The sequence below is a fragment of the Narcine bancroftii genome, chromosome 1, assembly GCF_036971445.1.
Source record: "Narcine bancroftii isolate sNarBan1 chromosome 1, sNarBan1.hap1, whole genome shotgun sequence".
NCBI lineage: Eukaryota > Metazoa > Chordata > Chondrichthyes > Torpediniformes > Narcinidae > Narcine > Narcine bancroftii.
In genome coordinates, this window is record NC_091469.1 from 212916335 (window position 1) to 212938623 (window position 22289).

General features: G+C 39.9%; 1 protein-coding gene across 3 annotated transcripts in view; it reads left to right on the forward strand.

Annotated features, from left to right (window-relative positions):
* The first annotated feature begins 2667 nt into the window (after positions 1-2667).
* Positions 2668-22289, forward strand: part of whrna (whirlin a) — a 119648-nt gene continuing 100026 nt past the window's right edge. For all 3 annotated transcript variants that reach the window (XM_069890163.1, XM_069890173.1, XM_069890177.1), the window contains exons 1-2: positions 2668-3085; positions 10014-10325. In XM_069890163.1, the coding sequence (XP_069746264.1) occupies positions 2675-3085; positions 10014-10325 (723 nt within the window). In that variant the 5' untranslated portion in view covers positions 2668-2674. The remainder of the gene's footprint in view (positions 3086-10013; positions 10326-22289) is intronic.

The following is a 22289-nucleotide window of genomic DNA, read 5'->3' on the forward strand; positions in this document are numbered from 1 at the left end:
CAAGACCTGGAAGACTGAAAAACTCCAGCCCCAGTGGGAAGGTCCATACCAAGTTCTCTTAACTACAGAAGCTGCAGCACGAACAAGAGAGAAGGGGTGGACACACGCATCCAGATTTAAGGGACCTGTAGAGGCGCCACAGGACCCTGATACGAACTCAGATTGGACTTGTATTCCTGGAGAAAAACCTCTTACCTTACGATTTCGCAAAAAGACTTAATGCACAATGTTATTGTTATGTTCTTTGATTTTTCTTAGTTTGCCTATGTCTTTATCAGGTGTGAAATGTAAGAAATGCAGAGATACAGTGGTCCTGTTTCAGGACCACATTTGGGAAGAAAGGAAGGTAATTTCATTTCCCATACCTCAGTTCCTGAGAAATGTTGGGCAGAAAATACCACCCAACATCCATATACCCCTTGTGTGGAAAAAGAAGGAAATAATATAGGTCATTATATACAGATTCCTAATACCACTCCTTTCCCTCTTAACGGTTGGAAAGGTGACTCAAGCCCACCATGCCCTGATGGACTCTGGTTTTGCATACACCAACGTACTGTTCCAATGAAAAGTTACACTCCACACTTGAAATTACCTGTCCCTTTAAGACAGCCGGACTTAGTTCGAGTCTATCCAAATAACCATGTAAGTTTCGGTAATGCAATTGGGGGAGATAACCTTTTTGTAGATCTGGCAACTAAAATTGCAGGAACTTTTAATGTAACTAATTGTTGGGTCTGCGGGGGTCCACGGATGTCAGAACAATGGCCTTGGTGGGGAGAACCTCTCAATTCATTGACCATGATTTCCCGCATTTGGACAACTAACCGAACGAGATCAAGAGAAACCTGGTCTCTCTCTAACGTCCCCTCTGGTTTTTATTGTCTCTCACGAGCCGGCAAATACCCAGTAGGAGAAAGTCCCTGCAAGGCTGTATGGATTCGCATTTCACCTGGTGTTTTCACTTGGTTTCCTAAACCTCAGACTTGGTTCTTATCCACTGTTTTTAAAACTAATTGCCTACCCCTATCTAATAACAGTATTCAGTTTTGGAATTGTACCACTTCCACCATCACAGGACCATACCAATCAAATCCTGTTCTTAAAAGAGTTTGGGAAAGGGGGTATGGAGTATCCCCAAATGGATTATTCTGGGTATGTGGTAATAAAGCTTATACTCGTCTTCCCTCACAGTGGAGTGGAACTTGTTTCCTAGGAATAATCCGCCCAGAATTTTTCCTTCTACCCCACGATCACGGTCATAAATTAGGCGTGAAGGTCTTTGATACATTACATCGTGAACCCCGCTCTACCACGGTACATTTGGGAGAATGGAGAGATGATTGGCCTCCAGAGTGTATAATTCAATATTATGGTCCCGCTACATGGGCTCAAGATGGATCTTGGGGTTATCGTACTCTTATATATATGTTAAATCGCATAATTCGCTTACAAGCAGTGCTTGAAATTGTTACAAATCAAACAGCTATAGCCCTGCAATTACTTGCATCCCAGCAAGGTCAAATGCGCTCTGCTATATATCAGAACCGTCTAGCCCTAGACTATCTCCTAGCCACGGAAGGAGGTGTATGTGGCAAACTTAATTTGACTAACTGCTGCTTACAGATTGATGATAATGGAAAAGCCGTTCGTAAAATCGCTGATAATATTCGTACATTGTCCCATGTACCGGTTCAAACCTGGCATCCTTTCCCACAATTTAATTGGATGGACAAATGGTTTGGAGGAACCTGGTGGCGTACCTTCTTGTGGGTCATCGGAGGTATTTTATTCCTCCTACTTATTTTGCCCTGTATTATTCCCTGTCTACGCAGCCTGGTGATTTCCATGGTCGAACAAGCTATGCAACCAGGGGGGATGGGAGACCCTGTAAGACTTTTATTTCAGCGTGAGATTAATGTATCATAAAACATTTCTCTTCCCTAGCTTAGAATCCCCATTCATATCTATACATATATTCAACACATTTTAAAGAGAGAAAGGGGTGGATTGTGATATAGAGAATTTAGGTTAAAAAGACTTAAGTTAAAATGTGATGATTAATCATAAACAGGGAAGCCAGAACGGACAGAGAGTTTACTAGCAGTCAAGGACAGAAGGAGCTGCTGAATATGTTTTTTTAAACCTATCTTTTCATGGTCATAGTGAGAGACATGCAGGAGACAAAGGATTGATAAGAAGTGTGAGAAACAGAATTCAGTGAATGTAGAGTTCACAGCGTACGTAACGAACGTGATAATTAATAATGCAGTTATACTTAGAATGTTTTTGTAATACTAACCAATTAAAACAGTATTAATAAGAAGGGGAAGGGCAAATAATAAAGGTATAAAAATCAATGCACTGTATGTATCGGGGCTTAACTGGTGAGAAACCAGTTGAGTCCAACTCTGCAGACTTGTAAATAAAGCTTGTAGTGTCATCAGTTTTAAAGAGACTCATGTGTGAGAAGTTTTATTTCTGACAGTCGCTCTGACGGGTGGCAACGAGAGCTGAGCCTCATCGCGGCTTCCTCGTGGGAGCTTCAGCCCCACTGACCGCTGCTCCTTCCAGTCACTCGAGGCGGCCGCTTTCAAAGGGCTCACCGGCGCTGGGAACGATCAAGGGCAGGTGCGATTCCGTCCCTCAGGAGCCCCGCCGCCCCCCCCCCGCTATGACTTCCGGCTCTCGCAGCATCCCGTCTCCTGGCAACAGCGTCGCTGCGTCATTTCCGTGGCGGAGACGAACGGCGGCGGGTTCGGCTGATCCCAGGATGGAGGCGGCGGTGCAGTCGACGGGTTCGGTGGCGGTCGGAGCGCGGCCTCTCTCGGGCACCGTGCGCCGCCTGCACCGGGCGCTGAACGCGCTGCTGAGCGAGCGGGAGCGCCAGCGCTTCATCCACTGCCTGAACGTCTTCCACTACCGCCGCAACGTGTGCGAGCTGGTGGCCAGCCTCCGTCTGCTGCTCGACACCCCCAGCAAGCGACAGCTCCTGCCCCTCCTCCGCCTCGTCATCCCCCGCTCAGACCAGCTGCTCTTCGACCAGTACACCGCCGAGGGCCCCTACCCGAGTCGCCAAGATAGTGTGAGTACAGGACGGTGGGGAAGGGAGAGGGGTACTGGGTGAATGGGTGAGAAGAGGTGGGGAGGGAGGGGGTACTAGGTGAATGGGTGAGGGAGGGAGGGGTACTGGGTGAATGGGTGTGAAGAGGGAGGGAGGGGGTACTGGGTGAATGGGTGAGAAGAGGGAGGGAGGGGGTACTGGGTGAATGGGTGTGAAGAGGGAGGGAGGGGGTACTGGGTGAATGGGTGAGAAGAGGTGGGGAGGGAGGGACCTGTAGCCCCTCCCCTTGCATTTGTGTGGTTGGGTTTTTAAATGACCAGTGTGCCGGCTGTTTGAATCACCCACGGTCTGTCAGAGTCTGCTATTCCTGACAACTGCTTCTTAGTACAGTGTACTTAGTGGTAAGTTAGTTTCTGTGGCTGTGGGTTCAAATAGTAATAGTTCTGAACAGGAATATGTGATCATTCATGTCCAAGCTGCACTCAAACGCGCCATCTTCTCTTTATAATTGGTTCCAGGTACTGTTCTTTGGTTACAGGACAGACATTCTCACTGTAACATTCAAGAGGGCAAGTACTGTCAATGTGATAAATTAAAGAGAATCAGGAAAGAGCTGTTTTCACTTTACTAATGCACATTAGCAGAGGTGAAATGTGCCAATTTCATTTCACTAAGATTTATTCCAATTCCAGCTGATACCTAGCACATTTTCGATGATGGGATGCGTCAATTGAAATACTGCAATTTTGAGTAGTTTGACGCAGTAGGGAGAAAGTCTTTGGTTCAAATTATGCAAGGTAACCTGGTAGCATCCTTAACAAAGCAAACTGGAATTGGGAGCTTGTTGGCTTTGCATGGTTAAAGTGGTCTTCCAAAGCTGAATTGATAGAATTTTTTGCCATTTCTTTTCATTAATCTATGAAAAAAATATTATATTAACATATTTGGCAGATAAGGTGGGGAAATAAGAACTTAAATGATTTCACCAGTCTGGCTGGACTGGTGGCGCATATGTCCTGTTACAGTCCAGCAGATTCTGTGACATTTGTCAAATCACGGTCCAAGTATTAAGCAGTTTAAAGCACATGGGTTATAATCCTCAATAAATGTGAGGGAGGAATGCCATTAAATCTCTAAAACACTAATTTACACTTTATCATCATACATTATTTATAGCCTTCAGTTCCCAGTTAATTTTCAGTTCCAAGTGTGAGCCTTCTGTCAGTATAAAATTATTGGAGAAATCTTTTTCAGTTACATTTGTGAGAATTAAAGTGCTCAGCTGCAAGTATCACAATTGTTGAACAATCACTGGGAATGTTTAAAAACTTGGATGGTTTCAGTGGAAGGTGCACTAAAATATCAGTCTATCTCGTGCTCCAAGATAAAATTATACAGCACCCAAAGAGCAGGGCATCTCCAAAACCTTTATGGTCTTGGAAATTTTTCCTTTACTGAAAATACAAAGTGCCAATGTATTTTGGTAGGAATGCAATCAATTTGAGCACAGGGAGAGCCACTTTGAGGAGAAATGATTGAATGATGAATTTTAGCTTGTCAGATCATGAGAGATCTATATTTATTCATACTCGAGAGTTTCAGAAAAAAAAACTACCCTGGTTTTTGAGCTTTTCTACATCCACCTGAGAGGGTAAATCAGCTCAATGTGAAAGATATCTTCTGAACGATGTCATGACATCCATTCAGCAGCTTATTAAAGTGTCTGACTGACTTTATGTTCAAGTCTGTGGAGTGATGTATGAATCCACACCCATCTGATTTTGAGAGATACCACAAGCTTGGGAACCACAGTAAAATAAATTAAAACAAAAGCTAATACCAGCTGGAGAGATGCACATCAAGAATGGGGTGGTTTCATAAGTTAGTTCTACAATTGATGTGTTGAGCAAAAAGATAAAATTTTAATCCACAATAATATACTAATTACTACTGAAACTGAATACAACTAACAATGATGCAACAGGCTTAAAAAAAAAATCAAGTAATCATAAACAACCTAAAACCAGTTGTGGTAAACTGAAGGTAATGTTTAGAATGAAATATTGGGATGAAATTGAGATGGTTGACTCATGCATGGGTCTTTAAGAGGTTGGGATTTGAAAATGTGCGTTAAGGTATATTAGGAAATACTGAGAGTCCAAAAGCCTAGAGCTGTTACTTTAAGATGCAGTGCCAGTGTGAAAGAGCTTGCAGAGTCTCAGAATGTGTTAGTCATAATTCAGTTAGCAACTTTGACTTGTGTTACACATTCAACTAAGCAAAGCATTCCAGTGTTAGACTTAACAACTGATGTGAAACAAAGTTGATACTGAATCGTGAGGAATATTTCTTAAGTTGAGTAAGCTTGATCACAGTTTGTTAGAAGGAGTCTCAGAAAGGAGAAGTTTTGGGCTTTGAGGCTTCAGACTTCAGTGGAGCATTGCATGGCTACAGTAAGACATCCCAATTCTTGTACTCAATGCCTTGAATTATAAAGGAAAGCATGCACAATGCCTCTTTGCTACCCTCTCCACTGAGTCATCATTTTCAAGGAGCTATGGGCGTGCTCCTTGAGGTCCTTCCATACATTGATGTCTGTGCCATTTCTTCTCTCCTGTTAGTTTTCATTGCTGAAGAGTGCAGCACCTTGTGCTTGTCTGGGTTAGATAATTAGTTTTTAATTTAATTTAGACATGCATCATGGTAACAGGCTCCTCTGGTCCACAAGCCCATGCCTTCTGAATGACACCAAATTGACCTCCAGCCCCTGCTATGCTTTACAAGTAGGAGTTGATGGATCAACATGTTGTACAGCTGGTTAGTGTAGTGCTGGGCACATTCTTTAGTGGGGAGGTGGTCATACTACAGGAAGGATATGACCCCTCAGAGATTCACCAGGATATTGCTAGAGTGGAGAGCGAGGAGAGATTGGATAGGTTGCATTGGTTCATACTGAAATGTAGGAGACTGAAGGGTGACTTTAGGGAGGGTTCCAAAGTTATAAGGGGTATAGTGGCATAGCCAATCATTTTTATAAATCTCCAACTAAGTTGAGATGGGAGAAAATTAAAGGATATCGAAGGGGTAAGAGATTTTGCTCCATATGCCAGTGGAGGTGGTGGTGCAACAGATCATCTTATATTTTATATTATGTACAGATGTTTTTGGAAGATAAATTGTGGGGTTATTTTTAGTGTAGGACACAAACACTTCACAACACAGATAACATTTAAAATGCCAGATCTTGGCTTAAGCCAGATAATCCAGGCTCCGAGAGCCTTTGCAAAAACTTTGAAGAGTACCTACAAGGACTTCACAAGTAGGTGATAATTGGACATGCTGTGGAGTAATGGATGACTGATTTGGAAAGCAACCGACGAATGGACTCAGAAGATTGGGTCTGGTGCATCTGTCACATATAGGGTTAATATTAGAAAAAATACTAGCCAATTTATCTTTGGACATGTGAACACGGTGCACCACTTTGAATTGGATTAATGAATGTCAGGCACATATAGAAGATGTATTCACCAGTTTAAAAATTTTGTCCCATAGATCCTCCAATAAGGGACTTGCAAGATCCGGTTCCCAAGCCTTTTTAATCATAATTTTAATAATCTATCATATAATTACAATTAACCCTTCCTGAGAAGGATTCAATTGAAAAAAATTACCAACTAAATTTGGTGGATATACAAATGGAAAGTCCTGTAATGTGGTATTTAAGAAATTTCTAATCTGTAAATATCAAAAAATGTTAGTATTTGGTAAGTCATATTTACTTGCTAGCTGTTCAAAAGACATTAAACAACCTTGCAGGAATTTGCAAAACAATACCTTTGATTTTCCATCTAGAGAAAGATTATTGATAGTTGAAAAAATAATTGAGAGATAGCAATTGATGAGTTTTTTTAATTAAAAAAAAAATCCTAAATTGGAACTAGATTTGCAATATATGTTTAAGTATTGGATTAGATATATTCCTATTGATCTTGGAAAAACTAAATGGAAGAGAAGCACCCAATAAAAAGGTCATTGAAAATTGCTGTATAGATCTCAATTCTAAATCTGTCCATAATGGATGAAGCAATTTATCAGAAGAAAAAAAAATCCTAAAATTAGATAGCGAATATTAGCAGCCTAATAATAAAATCTAAAATTAGGAAAGACCAGGCCACCATCTTTTTTCATTTTTGTAAATTAAATTTACTAATTCTAGGGTTAAGTTTTATACTCTTTTGACTAATCTAATTTGACCACCAGAACAAGGAAAAAAGCCATGTCTTCTGCTGACCCTTTAGGGCCAGTTTCTGAAAAAGTCTTCTAAGAAAAACATCTGGTCCAGATGGGAGTACTGAAAACCTGTGCTTAGCAACTGGCCAATGTATTCACAGATATCTTCAGCATCTCACTCTAATGGGACATGGTACTCACCTGTTTCATACAGGCCTATATTGCACCGTTGCCGAAGAATAATCTGGATAAATGACTACCGACCAGTGGCACTCACATCCACAGCTGTGGTGTTTTGAGATGCTAATGTTGAAGCATATCCTGTCAGGTGAAATCTGGCAAAGATTAAATCTGGCACAGCAGTGGCACGGATCTGTTGCAATTTGCCTTCTGCAGCAGCAGGTATATGCAGATGCTAACTCATTGGCTCCACACAAAACACTTGGACAGTAAAAACGAATACATCATAATGTTCCTTATTGACTACAGTTCTGCAAGCAACACCATCTTGAAACTAATTAGCAAATTTCAATGACCTGGATCTCAAAGCCCCTCTGTGCAATTTGATCCTAGATTTCCTCACCTCCAGACCCCAATCAGTACAATTGGCATCTACGTCTCCACAATCTCCATCAGTATCCAAGTACCACAGATCTGTGTATTTAACTCTCTGCTCGACTTGCTTTACACCTATGACTCTGTCTCGGTAACTACATCAACATCTTGAAACTTGCTGATGAAACCACTGTATTGGGCTGGATAAGAAGGAATGATGAGTCAGCATACAGGTGGGAGATTGAAAACTTGGTTGTATGGTGTACTAATAACAACCTCTCATACAATATCACCAAAGCCAAGGATCTGATTGTAGACTTTAGGAAGGGAAAGCCAGAGGAGTGCGATCTAGTGATCATTGTGGGATCAGACGTGGAGAGGGTGAGCAAATTTAAATTCCTGGGAATCACTATCTCGGAGGATCTTTCCTGGACCCAACATACTAATATTGTGAAGAAAGCACATCAGCACCTCTACTTCCTCAGGAGGTTGTGGAGGTTTGGTATTATATCAGAAACCTTGGAAAATTTCTATAGATGTGTGGTGGAAAGTAAGCTGACCAGCTGCATCATAGTCTAGTATGGGGACACCAATACCTCTTGAGAGGAAAGACCTGCAAAAGGTAGTGGACACAACTTGGAACATCATAGGCCAAACTCTCCCCTCTACCATTGTGAAAATCTACATGGAATGCTGCCATCTGAGAGCAGCAGCAATCATCAAGGATCCACACCACCCAGGATATGCTTTGATCTTGCTGCCAGAAGACTTTTATTACCAGGTTCAGGAATAGTTGCTATCCCTCCATTGTCAAGACTCCTAAACAACACTCAATCAGAGAATCATTCAAGAAATCATACTTGTAATTCATTTATTACTGAATTTTTTTTCTGCATTGCAGTCAATTTGTTTACATTTTTTTCCTTGTTTACATTTCTGTATTGTGCAGTTTACAGTTACTGATAAATAAAGTTCTGCCTGGACTGCAGGAGAAAGAATTTCTGGGTTGTGTGTGATGTCATATATGAACTATGACAATAAATTTAAACTTTGAACTTGGTTTTATTGTTTTAATTACAGAATGGGATGCTTAATTATCCATAACTTTAAATTGATTCACAGTGAGCCTGCTTCTGTTACAACAATGCATGTTATGATTGAAACTTAACAATAAATCCAATTTCCTTTTGCAGCAAACAATACAATATCAGTACTGTAGTGTTCCAGAAACATTGGTGTTGTCACTGCTGTATTCCATGGTTCTATTCTTGGGGCTGTCTTCTGTTCCCTGTTGCAATGTTAGCACAATCCACATCCCTCTTTACTAGTTATTGCCCTCACTATTCTTTACCCCACAACAATATTACATTTCCATTTGCTGTATCTTTAATCCTTGCACTAAACCTACATGTATCTTATTGTAATATATTACTGTCCTCTTCACAATTTGCTATCCTACTATCTTCATATCAGCAAATCTAGCAATCATACAGTTCCTGCTTTATCTGATGCATACAAGTTGTAACAAATTAAGGCCTGATCTTTGGCCCATCAGGTACCATTAACATATTTGCTAACTACAATAAGACTCATTTGTATTGTCTCTGTGGTTCCTGTTGGCCAGCCAGTCCTCGCCACAGCAATATGCAATATCTGAGCTTTTATTATCTGCAATAAGCTTTTTGTTTCGGAATCACATGAACAAGTCACAAAATTTGGTAACCTTATCATTTCTGCACCTTATTAACTGGCTTCTGAAAACGAGAATGGTTTATCCACTGCTCCTTTATCCACAGCCCATGTTACTTCAAAGAACTCCAATAAGTTAGTCAAATGTGTGTTCAATTTCACAAAAACCACATTACCTTTCTGTTCAAGAATCTTGAACTGAATGCTGATCTGTTCCCTTGAGGTGAAGATTAATGGTTCTGCTGATGTAATTTTGACCAAGTATAGAGTGTTTACCCTGGTGACTTCACTAAAGTTTATCTCTGCATTAGCATAACTTCAACTGAGTACCCAGTTGTTACCACAATTACCTCTATTTTATCATGGCTACACAAAATTCCACCTTGGATGTAATCACTTTGGAGTTTGGTAAGACCAGAGTATTTATCTGCATCAAATTGTCTCTATAACACTTTTCCCTTTTTTTCCTTAGCCATTGGACTCAGCACTTCGTGACCTGGGACAAGTAAACTTGAACACTGATCCATGGGCAGCTGCTCTCTATCAAAGCTGGGAAATGAAAGAAAGCTGTGGAGAGATCAGGCAGGTGACACTGAAAAGAAATAAAACACATGAGGGTTTGGGCTTCAGCATCCGAGGTGGCTCAGAGCATGGCGTCGGGATCTATGTCTCTCTTGTTGAACAAGGTTCGTTGGCTGAAAAAGAGGGACTTCGAGTAGGAGATCAAATTTTGCGAGTGAATGACAAGGTGTTTGATAAAGTCACTCACACAGAGGCTGTTAAGGTGAGTGTTTCCAATGAAAGTGGTAAATAGTATGATGTTTCATAATATGCAAACCAGACAGTCAACCTTTTACACTTTTTGTATTTCATCTTTGTTACATACTTATGAAATTTGAACATTCATAATGGAACTATTAGAACTGTATTTCTATTTTGTATGAAATTCATTCTGTGATGACAGGTACAATGAATTCCAGAAGCTAATCTACAGGCTGCAATTGAATGTACACCAGATGAATGCTAACCAGACATTAAAGGGTTGTCTTGTTGATAGCATTTGAATCCCTGGAATGAGCAATAATGAGAAAAGTTAATTGACAGGAAAATCATCAAGGCACAGCTGTGAAATTTCTTGAATACAAAATGTTCTTGTGTACAGATTAGATGTTTAGTGGTTGCATTATTTTTCCAACCATTAATCAAATTGGTCAAATGGAACCAACAAGTATAAAGCTCAATAACTTGAGCACTGAAATTCTGTTAAACTTCCTCTTTCATAAGGACTCAACGTCTGCTCAAAGTTGGTGGTTATGATTTCTGCAACTAGTTGTGGATTAGAAAAACATACCATCTCATACACTGTGTATTACTGCCTTACAAGAGCATTTGAATACAACTGTTTAGAAATCTTAAAATTTGTTACAGTACATTTCTTGGTTCCGGACATTTTCTGGCTTTTCAAGAATGAAATAATGTTTAATAAATACCAAAAAGCCACTTGATCTCTGCTTACAAAATAAGATAAATCCGGCACCAAGCACCAGAAATTCTCAATGACTTTTTCAAATGTTTCCTTCAATGTCACCTGACTCAATAACAATGATTTTTGTCTTAGAAGTCTCTCTTTGATTTTATGAACTGACATGATTTCTTGTTCTCTTATGAATGCCGGCTGCTCTAATGTGCGTTAACACATCCCAGCGCAGTTATCCTGTTCTTGGTAACCTTAATTTCTGTAGAAGCTGTTTCATCAGCTGCAGCCAGAAACAGTGATGTTTCATCACCACTATAGAGACTTGTTCTGTCATCAGATTTTCATCAACGATAATCTTGGCAAATTCAGCAATTTTCTCCGCTGCTTCGTGCAGCAGATGCTCTATTACCACTAATCTTTAACCATTCAATGCTGTCTTTTTTTTTAAACTTTATTTATTAGTTCAAAATAGATAATAAGTAACATGTATAACATGTATAACAATAAACAAAGCATGAACGTTATATTTTATATATTAAAAAAAAGAAAGGAAAAAAAAGGAAAGAAAACCCCTCCCCCCTTTCAGCCAACTCTCCTAAGGAGAGCCATAAAGAAAAAAGAAAAAAATAAAGTAAAGCATACATATTAAAATCTAGTCAATATAAATCAAAATGTAAATATTCTGGATATAACAACCACCTATTAATAAAAAAAACTATAGTTATCTGCAAAACATATGTAATTTTTTCCATTATTAAACAATATTTCATCTCATTATGCCAAAAGTCTCAAATTTAATCATTTCAGGTAAAATCATATCTCTACTGAACACGTTTTACCAAAGATCGAACTTGATAAAAATACGCTTACGCTGAATTGGACTGTTTAAACCCCGAACATTAAAAGTAGCAAACTTCAACTTTGACATATCCACTAATATTACTAAAAATTAATAATATCAATATATAAAGACTCAGATCAACGTAAATAGGCCCTCCAATAGGAGAAAAAGAAACCACAAATTAAAGTCTAAATAAAATGAAAATTAAAAGATAAAAAGAAAAAAAAACCCCAAAAACTACCAAAAGGTAGTAATCCCTAAACAAAAGTTGGGTGTGGATCACCCACCAGTGGCTGATGACTAGTAGAACATAGAGCAAATTTCTTTCGCCCCAGCCAAACAAAGAATAACAAGATATCATAATGACATAAAAAGAAAATAAAAATAAAAAAGTTCTTCTATTCATCCAAGAAATTCCAGACTCGGTGACCCCATTTCAAGGAAATGGACTCTTTCCATTCCCATTTCTCCCATTTCTCCCATTTCTCCCATTTCTGCCATTTCTTCCATTTCCAGAACAACCAGATTTTTCTTTAGGAGTCGATGGTTGGCTATGTCTTTGTCCTCTTGTATCTGGCAACGAGTCAGCAAAACTCATTGCTTCACACTCATTCTCAAAACACCGAGATTGAAAGTCTCCATAAAAAACCTTCAACACTGCCGGATAGCGAAAAGTAGACTTATAACCTTTATGCTACAAAACTTCTTTAACTGGATTAAATCGACGCCGACGCTGAATAACCTCTTGACTTAAATCAGGATAGAAAAAAACTCTACTATTCTGAATCATTAACGGAGCTTGTTGTTGTCTCGCATTTTGCACTGCTAAACGAAGTATAGCTTCTCTGTCCAAATAATTCAAACATCGAATTATCACAGGTCTTGGTGGTTGATCAGGCAGAGGTCTTCTTCTTAAGGCTCTATGAGCTCTTTCCAATACCAGACCTCCAGAGAAAAATTCCTGCCCCAGTATTTGTGGAATCCAAAGGGTTTCTATAAGTACATTAAAAGTAAAAGATTAGTATGGGATAAAATTGGACCCCTTGTAGATAGTGAGGGTAGGCTGAGTGAGAAGTCAGAGGAAATGGGGGAAATTTTGAATGATTTCTTTGCCTCGGTATTCACTAGGGAAAAAAAATATTGAATCAGTTGAGGTAAAGAAAAATAGTGGGGAGGTAATGAAGCATATAAGGATAACCGAGGAGGTAGTGATGGCTGTGTTGAAAAAGATAAAGGTGGATAAATCTCCGGGACCGGACAAAATATTCCCAAGGACATTCAGGGAGGCTAGTGGACAGATAGTGGGGCCATTAACAGAGATATTTAGGATGTCACTGGCCACGGGGGTAGTGCCAAAGGAATGGAGGGTGGCGCATGTGGTTCCGCTGTTTAAGAAAGGGTCTAAATGCAAACCTGGGAATTATAGGCCCGTGAGTCTGACGTCTGTGGTGGGCAAGTTGATGGAAAGTGTTCTGAGGGATGGTATTTACAATTATTTGGAGGTACAGGGATTGCTAGGGAGTAATCAGCATGGTTTTGTCAGGGGTAAATCATGCTTGACAAACCTGATTGAGTTTTTCGAGGTGGTTACAAAAAAGGTTGATGAAGGGAAAGCTGTGGATGTTGTCTATTTAGACTTTAGTAAAGCTTTTGACAAAGTTCCCCACAGAAGGTTAGGAAAAAAGGTGGAGGCATTAGGTATAAATGAGGAGGTAGTGAAATGGATTCAGCAATGGTTGGATGGGAGGTGTCAGAGAGTAGTGGTAGAAAATTGTTCCTCCAATTGGAGGCCGGTGACTAGTGGAGTTCTTCAGGGATCGGTCCTGGGTCCACTATTGTTTGTTATATATATTAACGATCTAGAAGTAGGGGTGGAGAATTGGATAAGCAAGTTTGTGGATAATACAAAGATTGGTGGTGTGTGGACAGTGAGCAAGATTACCGTAGATTAAAAGGTGATTTAGGAAGGCTGGAGGTGTGGGCTGAGAAATGGCTGAAGGAATTTAATACAGATAAGTGTGAGGTTACATTTTGGAAAGGCAAATCTAAATAGGTCATATGCATTAAATGGTAGGCTATTGAGATGTGCAGAGCAACAAAGGGATTTAGGAGTTGTGGTAAATAATACCTTCAGGGCTGATACTCAGGTAGATGGTGTGGTGAAGAAGGCATTTGGAATGTTGGCCTTCATAAATCGGAGTTTTGAATTCAAGAGTAGGGAGGTTATGATGAAATTGTACAAGGCATTGGTGAGGCCAAATTTGGAGTACTGTGTACAGTTTTGGTCACCAAATTATAGGAAAGATATAAACAAAATAGAGAGAGTGCAGAGAATGTTCACGAGAATGTTGACAGGATTTCAAGGTTTGAGTTACAGGGAAAGGTTGTGCAGACTGGGGCTTTTTTCTCTGGAGCATAGACGATTGAGAGGGGACTTGATAGAGGTGTTTAAGATTTTAAAAGGGACAGACAGTAAACGTGGATAGGCTTTTTCAATTAAGAGTGGGGGAGATTCAAACTATAGGGCATGGTTTAAGATTGAAGGGGGAAAATTATAAGGGGAACATGAGGGGAAATTTCTTTACGCAAAGGGTGGTGGGGATGTGGAATGAGCTTCCGACAGACGTGGTCGAGGCGGGATCATTTGTTACATTTAAGGAAAGACTAGATAGTTACATGGATAGGAGAGGACTGGAGGGGTATAGACCGGGCGCTGGTCAGTGGGTCTAGGAGGGTGGGGATTTGTTACGCTGAACTGGCCTGTTCTGTGCTGTAAGTGGTTATATGGTTATGGAATCTATTCGGTAAAAACACGAAGAGGACCTTGTTCTTCCATACCTTCTGGCAAACCAACAATCTTCATATTATTCCTTCTACTTTGATTCTCCAAATAATCTACTTTCCTCTCTAACTCCCTCTCACGTTCTCTCAATTCTTTAACGGATTCTTCCACCTCCAACACTTTTTCTGTATTAGAAGCCACTTGTTGTTGACATTTCAAAAATGCAGCCTGAAATTGTTTAAAATCCTCGCAAGATGCTTCCACACGTATTTTAACTGTACCCAGTTCCAAACTGAGCCTCTGAGACATTTCATTCAACATAGGCTGAATGATAAGGCTTAGCTGTTTACATTGTAATTCAGAAAAGCTCAGCCCTGCTTTCTCTTGCATAGTGGCAGAACCAGGTAACTGCAGCTCCTGCTGCATCTCAACAGCAGGCAGTTTAACAGTTTTACTGCGGGTCTGGACTCCCAGCGACGGCACCCCAACTTCCTCAGGGGTCCGACGCTGTTCTCCTCCCGCAACCCGTTGTTGCTTCAAAAACTCACAAAAAAGACCAAAATATTCAGATTGGAGTATATCTTGGGGTATTTCAAGCAATGGAGTCGTCTTCTTGCGTGCCCCCTCCGTTAAAGTCAGCAGGCTGCCAGAATCAGGATCCACATCGGGGGCACACGCACCTTCCTCCTGAGAATGGGTAATTCCAGCGATGTCCTTCTCCTGGTGAGTAGTAGTCATTTTTTCAGCTCCCACAGGCAATCTCTGTGTTTTAGGCTTGAAAGAAAGCAAACCTGAAGTTGTAGCAGACTGTTTAGGCTCTAAATCTTCAACACTCCGAAAATGTAGTTTCTTCTGAACTTGAAGTTTAATCTTTTTACCATTAATAGCCATAACAAGTCCTTGATACTTTAAACTAAGTTTTAAAAAATTTAAACCTGAAAACAAAGAGTTTAAAAACGGGTTCTTAAAAGTCTGGCCGGAGAGGTCGAGATTACACGTCTAGACTCTACACCATCTTGCCACACCCCCTTGCTGCTGTCTTCTTAAATTTACTCAGCCAGCCTGTTGAATATTCACAGTTCCCTTCAATTTTCAGATCATCATGAAAGAGCTTTGCTTGTTTCATTAAGTGGCGTGGGTTCACTATGATGCTGTTGGATCCATTCCATCAATACACGATTGAGATCTTGCACTTTTAGCTATCTTTCATTAACTTCTGTTTATCGCTTTCTGAATAGAACTTCAACAGTTTATCCTTCTGTTTCTTCAGGTCATAGATTGTGGTTGTTCCAACACCATACTCTTCTGTAAGACATCTCGCACTTACACCGCAGTTCAGTTTTACCAGAAGCTTGACTTTCTTTTCTATAGACAAACATAAATGCTTCCTCTTTCTCTTTTCACTGGCATTCATTGTGCGATCTGAAGACCTTTTTGCCATTTGCAACTATATCTTTGGACAGTACACGAGAGTTCTTTTATTAAAATGGCACCAATAGACTGTCAGTGCCTCACATGGGCAAGTTGGGTGATAAATCGGTATTTCAACTTGTGACGTCATGTCGGCACTGGTAAAAAGTTCGGTTTTTGGATCTTTCCAGTATTCAGAACTTCAGATTTGGGGAAATGTACTGTATTAAAATCCCTTGAGTTCAAAGTAAAAATTGTCTCAATGGTATTACTAGAACCATCTTCATTTTTTTGCTTCTGGTCAATAACTGGCTTGAAAGAGAGCTAAAATTGTGCTATTATCCTAGTTAATGTCACTTTAATCCTCTATGTCAGACATGATTATCTTGAAAGAGAAGATTTCTCTTCTATAATCTTTAACTGAGAAAATTAGAAAGATTATAACCTTCAGGGAAAAGAAATATTTTGAAGTATTTTTTTTTCTATTTTCTTACAGATTTGTAACAAGTTTAAATCTGGCTAAAATAATACTGTATTATAGCCATGTGCAAGTGAATAAAGCCACAATGCAATAGCATTTCTCTAAAAGGTCTAATTGAATACACATTAGCAATGCCTTCTTTTATCCTGAAGTTTATTAATCAGATCTGTTCTTGCTCCAACTGTCTCCAGTGCCTGTTATCCAAATGTGCATCTTCTTCTGCCCCTATTGAAACCCATTTCTGCAATGATTAAGATTACAGATTCTCAATTTCAGAATCCAGGCCAATTAAATCATATCTTGCTAGTCATAGACAAAAGGTTCCACGAAGTCCTAATTGGGAGAAATTTAATCTTTAAGAGAAATATTCTTAAGGAGGTCACATTCACCTGGCAGCATTCAATTCGGATTTTTTGATACTTGAGAATGAATCAGATGGCCAGTAGTGTAGGTTGAACCATGTTATCAATGTTTTGGAACATCGTTATTAAATTTATATACCTCGAACAAGTGAGTTTCACCTTTTTTAATGTAATACTATATTTAGGACCTGGTGAAGAAATTTTAAAAATAAAGTTTAGACATACAGCACGGTAAGAGGCCACAAACCCTTGCCGCCCATCTACACCCAGTTAACCTACTTTTCAAATGTTGGGAAGAAATTGGAGCCCCTGGAGGAAACCCACGCAGACAAGGGGAGAACGTACAAACTCATTACAGACAGCGCGGGATTCAGACCCTGATAACGGATGCTGTAAAGGCATTGCGCTAACCGCTATGCCAATCGTGCCACCCAAGTTATCCTATCATTAATGAATACGGACCCAAAATGTCACTTTGATGCATTGTGAACTCATAGGAGTTCAGTAGATTGATTCCAAACATTGAATGATGTTGCTATTGGGCCAGACTTTAATACTTGGATTTCAAAATCATTGAATTTAAACATAAAAATTAATGTTTTGGGTTCTTTCAAGGATGACATTGCATGAATCTTCCAGGAATTTTTATGTGGAAATGATTGAATTTAAAAACAAAGTATTTACAAAGATGACAGAAGATCATGGGCTGATAGGTTGTATTGCACTGTTGTGTTCTATTTTCTTCCTTCCTAACTCCTGCCTCCCACTCCTTTAAATTTAAAACCTGCTGTCTTTCGATCTCTCATGGTCTAAGCCTCTCTAATCTCACTCAGTAATCCATTCATTCAAACTTTCCATCCCTCAATCCCAACCTCCTGTGAGTCCACATTAGCCTAAGACCAATGTGTATGTTCAACCATAATTCAAGGCAAGTTGTGGTTGCAATTCATGATTAAAATTACTATTTAATGCCGTAGCTTCACTGCATATCTTGAGCAATAAATTCCGGACCAAAAAAAAGTGTGTCACAATACGTAAAGCCGTTTGCAGTTGTGTGAGGAAAATTATTGGGGCAAACAGTAGATGATTAATAGTTTGGTCACATCTGTAGGTTAGGGCTCAAGATGAAGAAGAATAGAGATTAGAAAATTAATTTCCAGGAAATAGGACTTGGTTAGCTGCGGCAATAACTATTTGTAACTAGGTTGACGTGGAGTCATAGGAGGTTGGAATTGAGGGATGGCAAGTTTGAGAATCTGGATTACTGAGGGAGATTAGAGGACGATGAGGCCATGAGAGGACAAAACAGTATGTTTTAAGTTTACTGGGATGGGAGGCAAAAGTTAGGAAGGAAAAAAATAGAACAGGTAACATTGCAGCACAATACGGGTCTTTAACCCATGATCTTGTGTCGATCTATGTAAACCTACTCCACAACAATCACATTTTCCCTGCATTTCACCGATAACCCTCTATTTTTTTTACACCTATGTGCCTATCTAAGAGTCTTTTGAATATCCTTGTTGTACCAGCCTTCACCACCCCTGGCAAGGCATTCCTTGCACCCAATGTTATTTTTTTTTAAAACCTGTCCCTGACTTCTCCACTAAACTTTCCTCTACTCACCTTGTTCAGATGTCCTCTGGTATATACTTCTGTTGTCATTGGAAAATATGCTTCTGTCTGCTTCTCATAATCTAGACAACCTTTATTAAGTCACCTCTCATCCTTTGTTGCTCCAAAGGGAAAAGCCCTAACTTTGTCAAACTTGCTTCATAAGACATGTTCTCCAATCCAGACAACATCATGGTAAATCTCCTCTACACACCTCTAAAGCCTCTACATCCTCCCTGTCATTGGATGACTAGAACTGAATGCAATACTCCACAAGTGTGGTCTCACCAGAAAAATGTGTGTTTTTAAATTCCTTTCTCAGCTACAGAACCTCCAAGAACATTTATAGCTAATGAAGTACTTTGAAGTGTCATCATTATTAAAGCACATGTATTCCAGGATCTAATTTGTGCCTGCAATGTAATAATTGGCAGGTAATCTATTGGAGCAATGTCATTTAGTCTTGCAACACAGAAACCAGTCCACTGGCTCAGCTCAGAATCAGAATTTATTGACATGTACGTGTCACAAAATACATTGTTTTGTAGCAACATCACAGGTGCAAATAGTAAAGCTACAAATTACCTTAAACAATAGTTTAAAGAAGGGAAAGTGAGGTATTGTCTGTGGGCCATTGTCCATTCAGAAATCTGAGGGCAGAGAGGAAGAAGCTGTTTCTGTGCCATTTGGGAATTTGTCTTCAGGCTCCTTCCTGATAGTGGCAGTGTGAAGAGGGCATGGTGTTGCGTGTCCTTGAGGGTAGAGGCTACTTGCTTATACACTGTCCTTGGTGGGGTTGAGGGTCAATTCCCATGATGACGCTGGCTGAGTGCACAACTCTGTAGTCTTTTTTCTGTCCTGTACATTGGTTGCATCACTGTCTCATATGGAGGTGCCAATCGGTATGCTCTCCATGGTGCACCTGTAGAAATTTCTGAGAGTCCTTGGTGATATACAAAATCTCCTCAAACCCCTAAGGAAGTACAGCTGCTGGCGAGCCTTCTTTGTGATTGCACGACATGGAGGTTTCAGGACAAATCTTCATAGATGTTGACACCTAGGAATTTGAAGTTCTTGACCCTTTCCACCTCTGATCTCTCGATAAGGACTGATTCATGTTATCCTGATTTCCACCCCCCCCCCCCCCCCCACCTCCTGAAGTTCACAATCATTCCTTAGTTTTGCTAACATTTGGGTACAAGGTTGTTACACAATTCAATGAGCTGATCTATCTCACTCCTATATATTTCCTCATTGCAGTCTATGATTCTACCAACAACCGTGGTGTCATCAACAAATATGTAGATGGTATTTGGTTTGTCCCTAGCAATGTAGTCATGGGAGTAGAGCAAGTCCATTTTTAATTAATTTTTAAATTTAGACATACAGCCCAGTAACAGGCACTTTTGGCCCACAAGCCCATGCCAACCAGGTACCCCAGTTTATTTATAATCCCTGTATGTTTTGAACGGTGAGATGAAACTGGAGCACCTGGAAGAAGCCCATACAGGCCTAGGGAGAAAGTAAAAATGTGATTTGAACTTGGGTCACTAGGGCTGTCATAGTGTTGCGTTAACCTCTACCTCATGTTGCGTTAACCTCATGCTGCCCTACTTTAGGACTTTGAACAATATGCCCCCCTACTTTAGTCCTACTTGCCCACATTAGACCTATAGCCCTCCAATCCTCTCCCATCCATAGAGATATCCAAGAGTTTTTTAAAGGAAGCTAACATATCTGCCTCCAGGCCTTAGGTAGATCATTCCTTATGTCCAATACCCTCTGAATGAAAAACTGTCCCTTCAATTGACTTCCAAATCCCATGCCCCTCACCTTATAGTTATAACTATATATAACAATTACAGCATGGAAAGAGGTCAACTTAGCCCTTCTAGTCCATGCTGAACACTTTCTCCCGCCTAACTCCACTGACCTAAACTCAACCCATAACCCTCCAGTCCTTTCCCATCCAGATACATATCCAACTTCTCCTTAAATGCTAATATCGAGCCTGCCTCCACCACTTTGTCCAGAAGCTTGTTCCACACACCCTGTTACCCCCCACCCCCCCTGCATGTTTCCTCTAAACTTCTGCCCCTAACTCTCAGCTCATGTCCTCTTGTTTGTATCTCCCTTTTTCTTAAGGAAAAAGCCTCTCCACTTCAACTCTATCTTTACCCCTAATAATTTTAAATGCCTCAATCAAATCCTCTCTCAACCTTCTACACTCCAAAGAATAAACACATAACTTATTTAACCTTTCCCTGTAACTTAGACCCTGTAACCCCTGCAACATTCTAGTAAATCTTCACTGCACTCTCTCCAAATTGTTGATATCTTTCTTATACTTTGGTGACCAAAACTGTACACAATACTCCATATTTGGTCTCACCAATGCCTTGTATAATTTTAACATAATATCCCATCTCTTGTACTCAATGCTCTGATTTATAAAGGCCAACATACCATAAGCTTTCTTCATCACCCTATCCACCTGTGACTTCAACCTCAGGGAACAATTTACCATTATTTCTTGATCCCTCTGTTCTACTGCACTCTTCGCTGCCCTACCAATCAACATGTATGTCCTATTTTGATTAGCCCTACCAACATCTCACACTTGTCTGCATTGAACTCCATCTGCCATCATTCAGCCCACTCTTCTAATTGGCCTAAATCCCTCTGCAAGCTTTGAGACCCTTCTTCACTATCCACAGCTCCACCTAGCTAATCATCCACATAATTACTAATCCAATTTACCACTCCATCATCCAGATCATTAATGTATATGACAAACAGTAATGGACTCAATACTGAAGCCTGAGGCACACCATTAGTCACCGGCTTCCAATCTGGCAAACAGTTCTCTACCACTGGCACCTCCCATTCAACCATTGTTGAATCCATTTTACTACTTTAATATTAATACCGAATGATTGAACCTTTCATAACTAACCTTCCCTGAGGAAACTTATCAAAGGCCTTACTAAAATCCACATATATAACATCCATTGCCTTACCCTCATCAACTTTCCTAGTAACCTCCTCAAAAAAAATTCGATGAGGTTTGTCAAAATGATCTTCCTCTCACAAATCCATGTTGACTGTTCCTAATCAAACCCTGCTTATCCAAATATTTATAGATATATATGTATATATAATCTCTAAGAATATTTTCCATTAGCTTACCCACCACTCAGGTCAAACTTACTAGATTTATTCCTAGCACCTTTTTTAAACAATGGAACTGCATGAACTACCCTCCAATCCTCCGGTACCATTCCCATTGCTAATGACATTTTAAATATCTCTGAGAAAGCCCTTACTACTTTTGCACTAACCTCCCTCAAGGTCCTAGGGAATATCTTGTCAGGACCTGGAGACTTATCCACCTTTATTTTCTTTAATCATCATTATTTTCCATAACTTCCCTACTTATTTCCCTGACAGATCAATATTCTCCTCCTCAGTAAATATTGAAGAATAAAATAACCATTTCCAAATTTCCCCCATCTGCTTTGACTCCACACATAGTCTTCCACTCTCATCCTCTCGGGGACCAATTTTAGCCCTCACTATCCTTTTGTTCCTAATATATCTGTAGAAACCCTTTGGATTTATTTTCGCCTTACTTGACAAAACAACCTCGTATATCATCTTAGCCATTCCATTCTAATTTCCTTCTTAAGATTTTTTTTACACTTTCTATTCCTCTAATACCTCATTTATTTCATAGTGTCTGTACTTTTTCTACACCTCTTTTTCTGAACCATATTTCCAA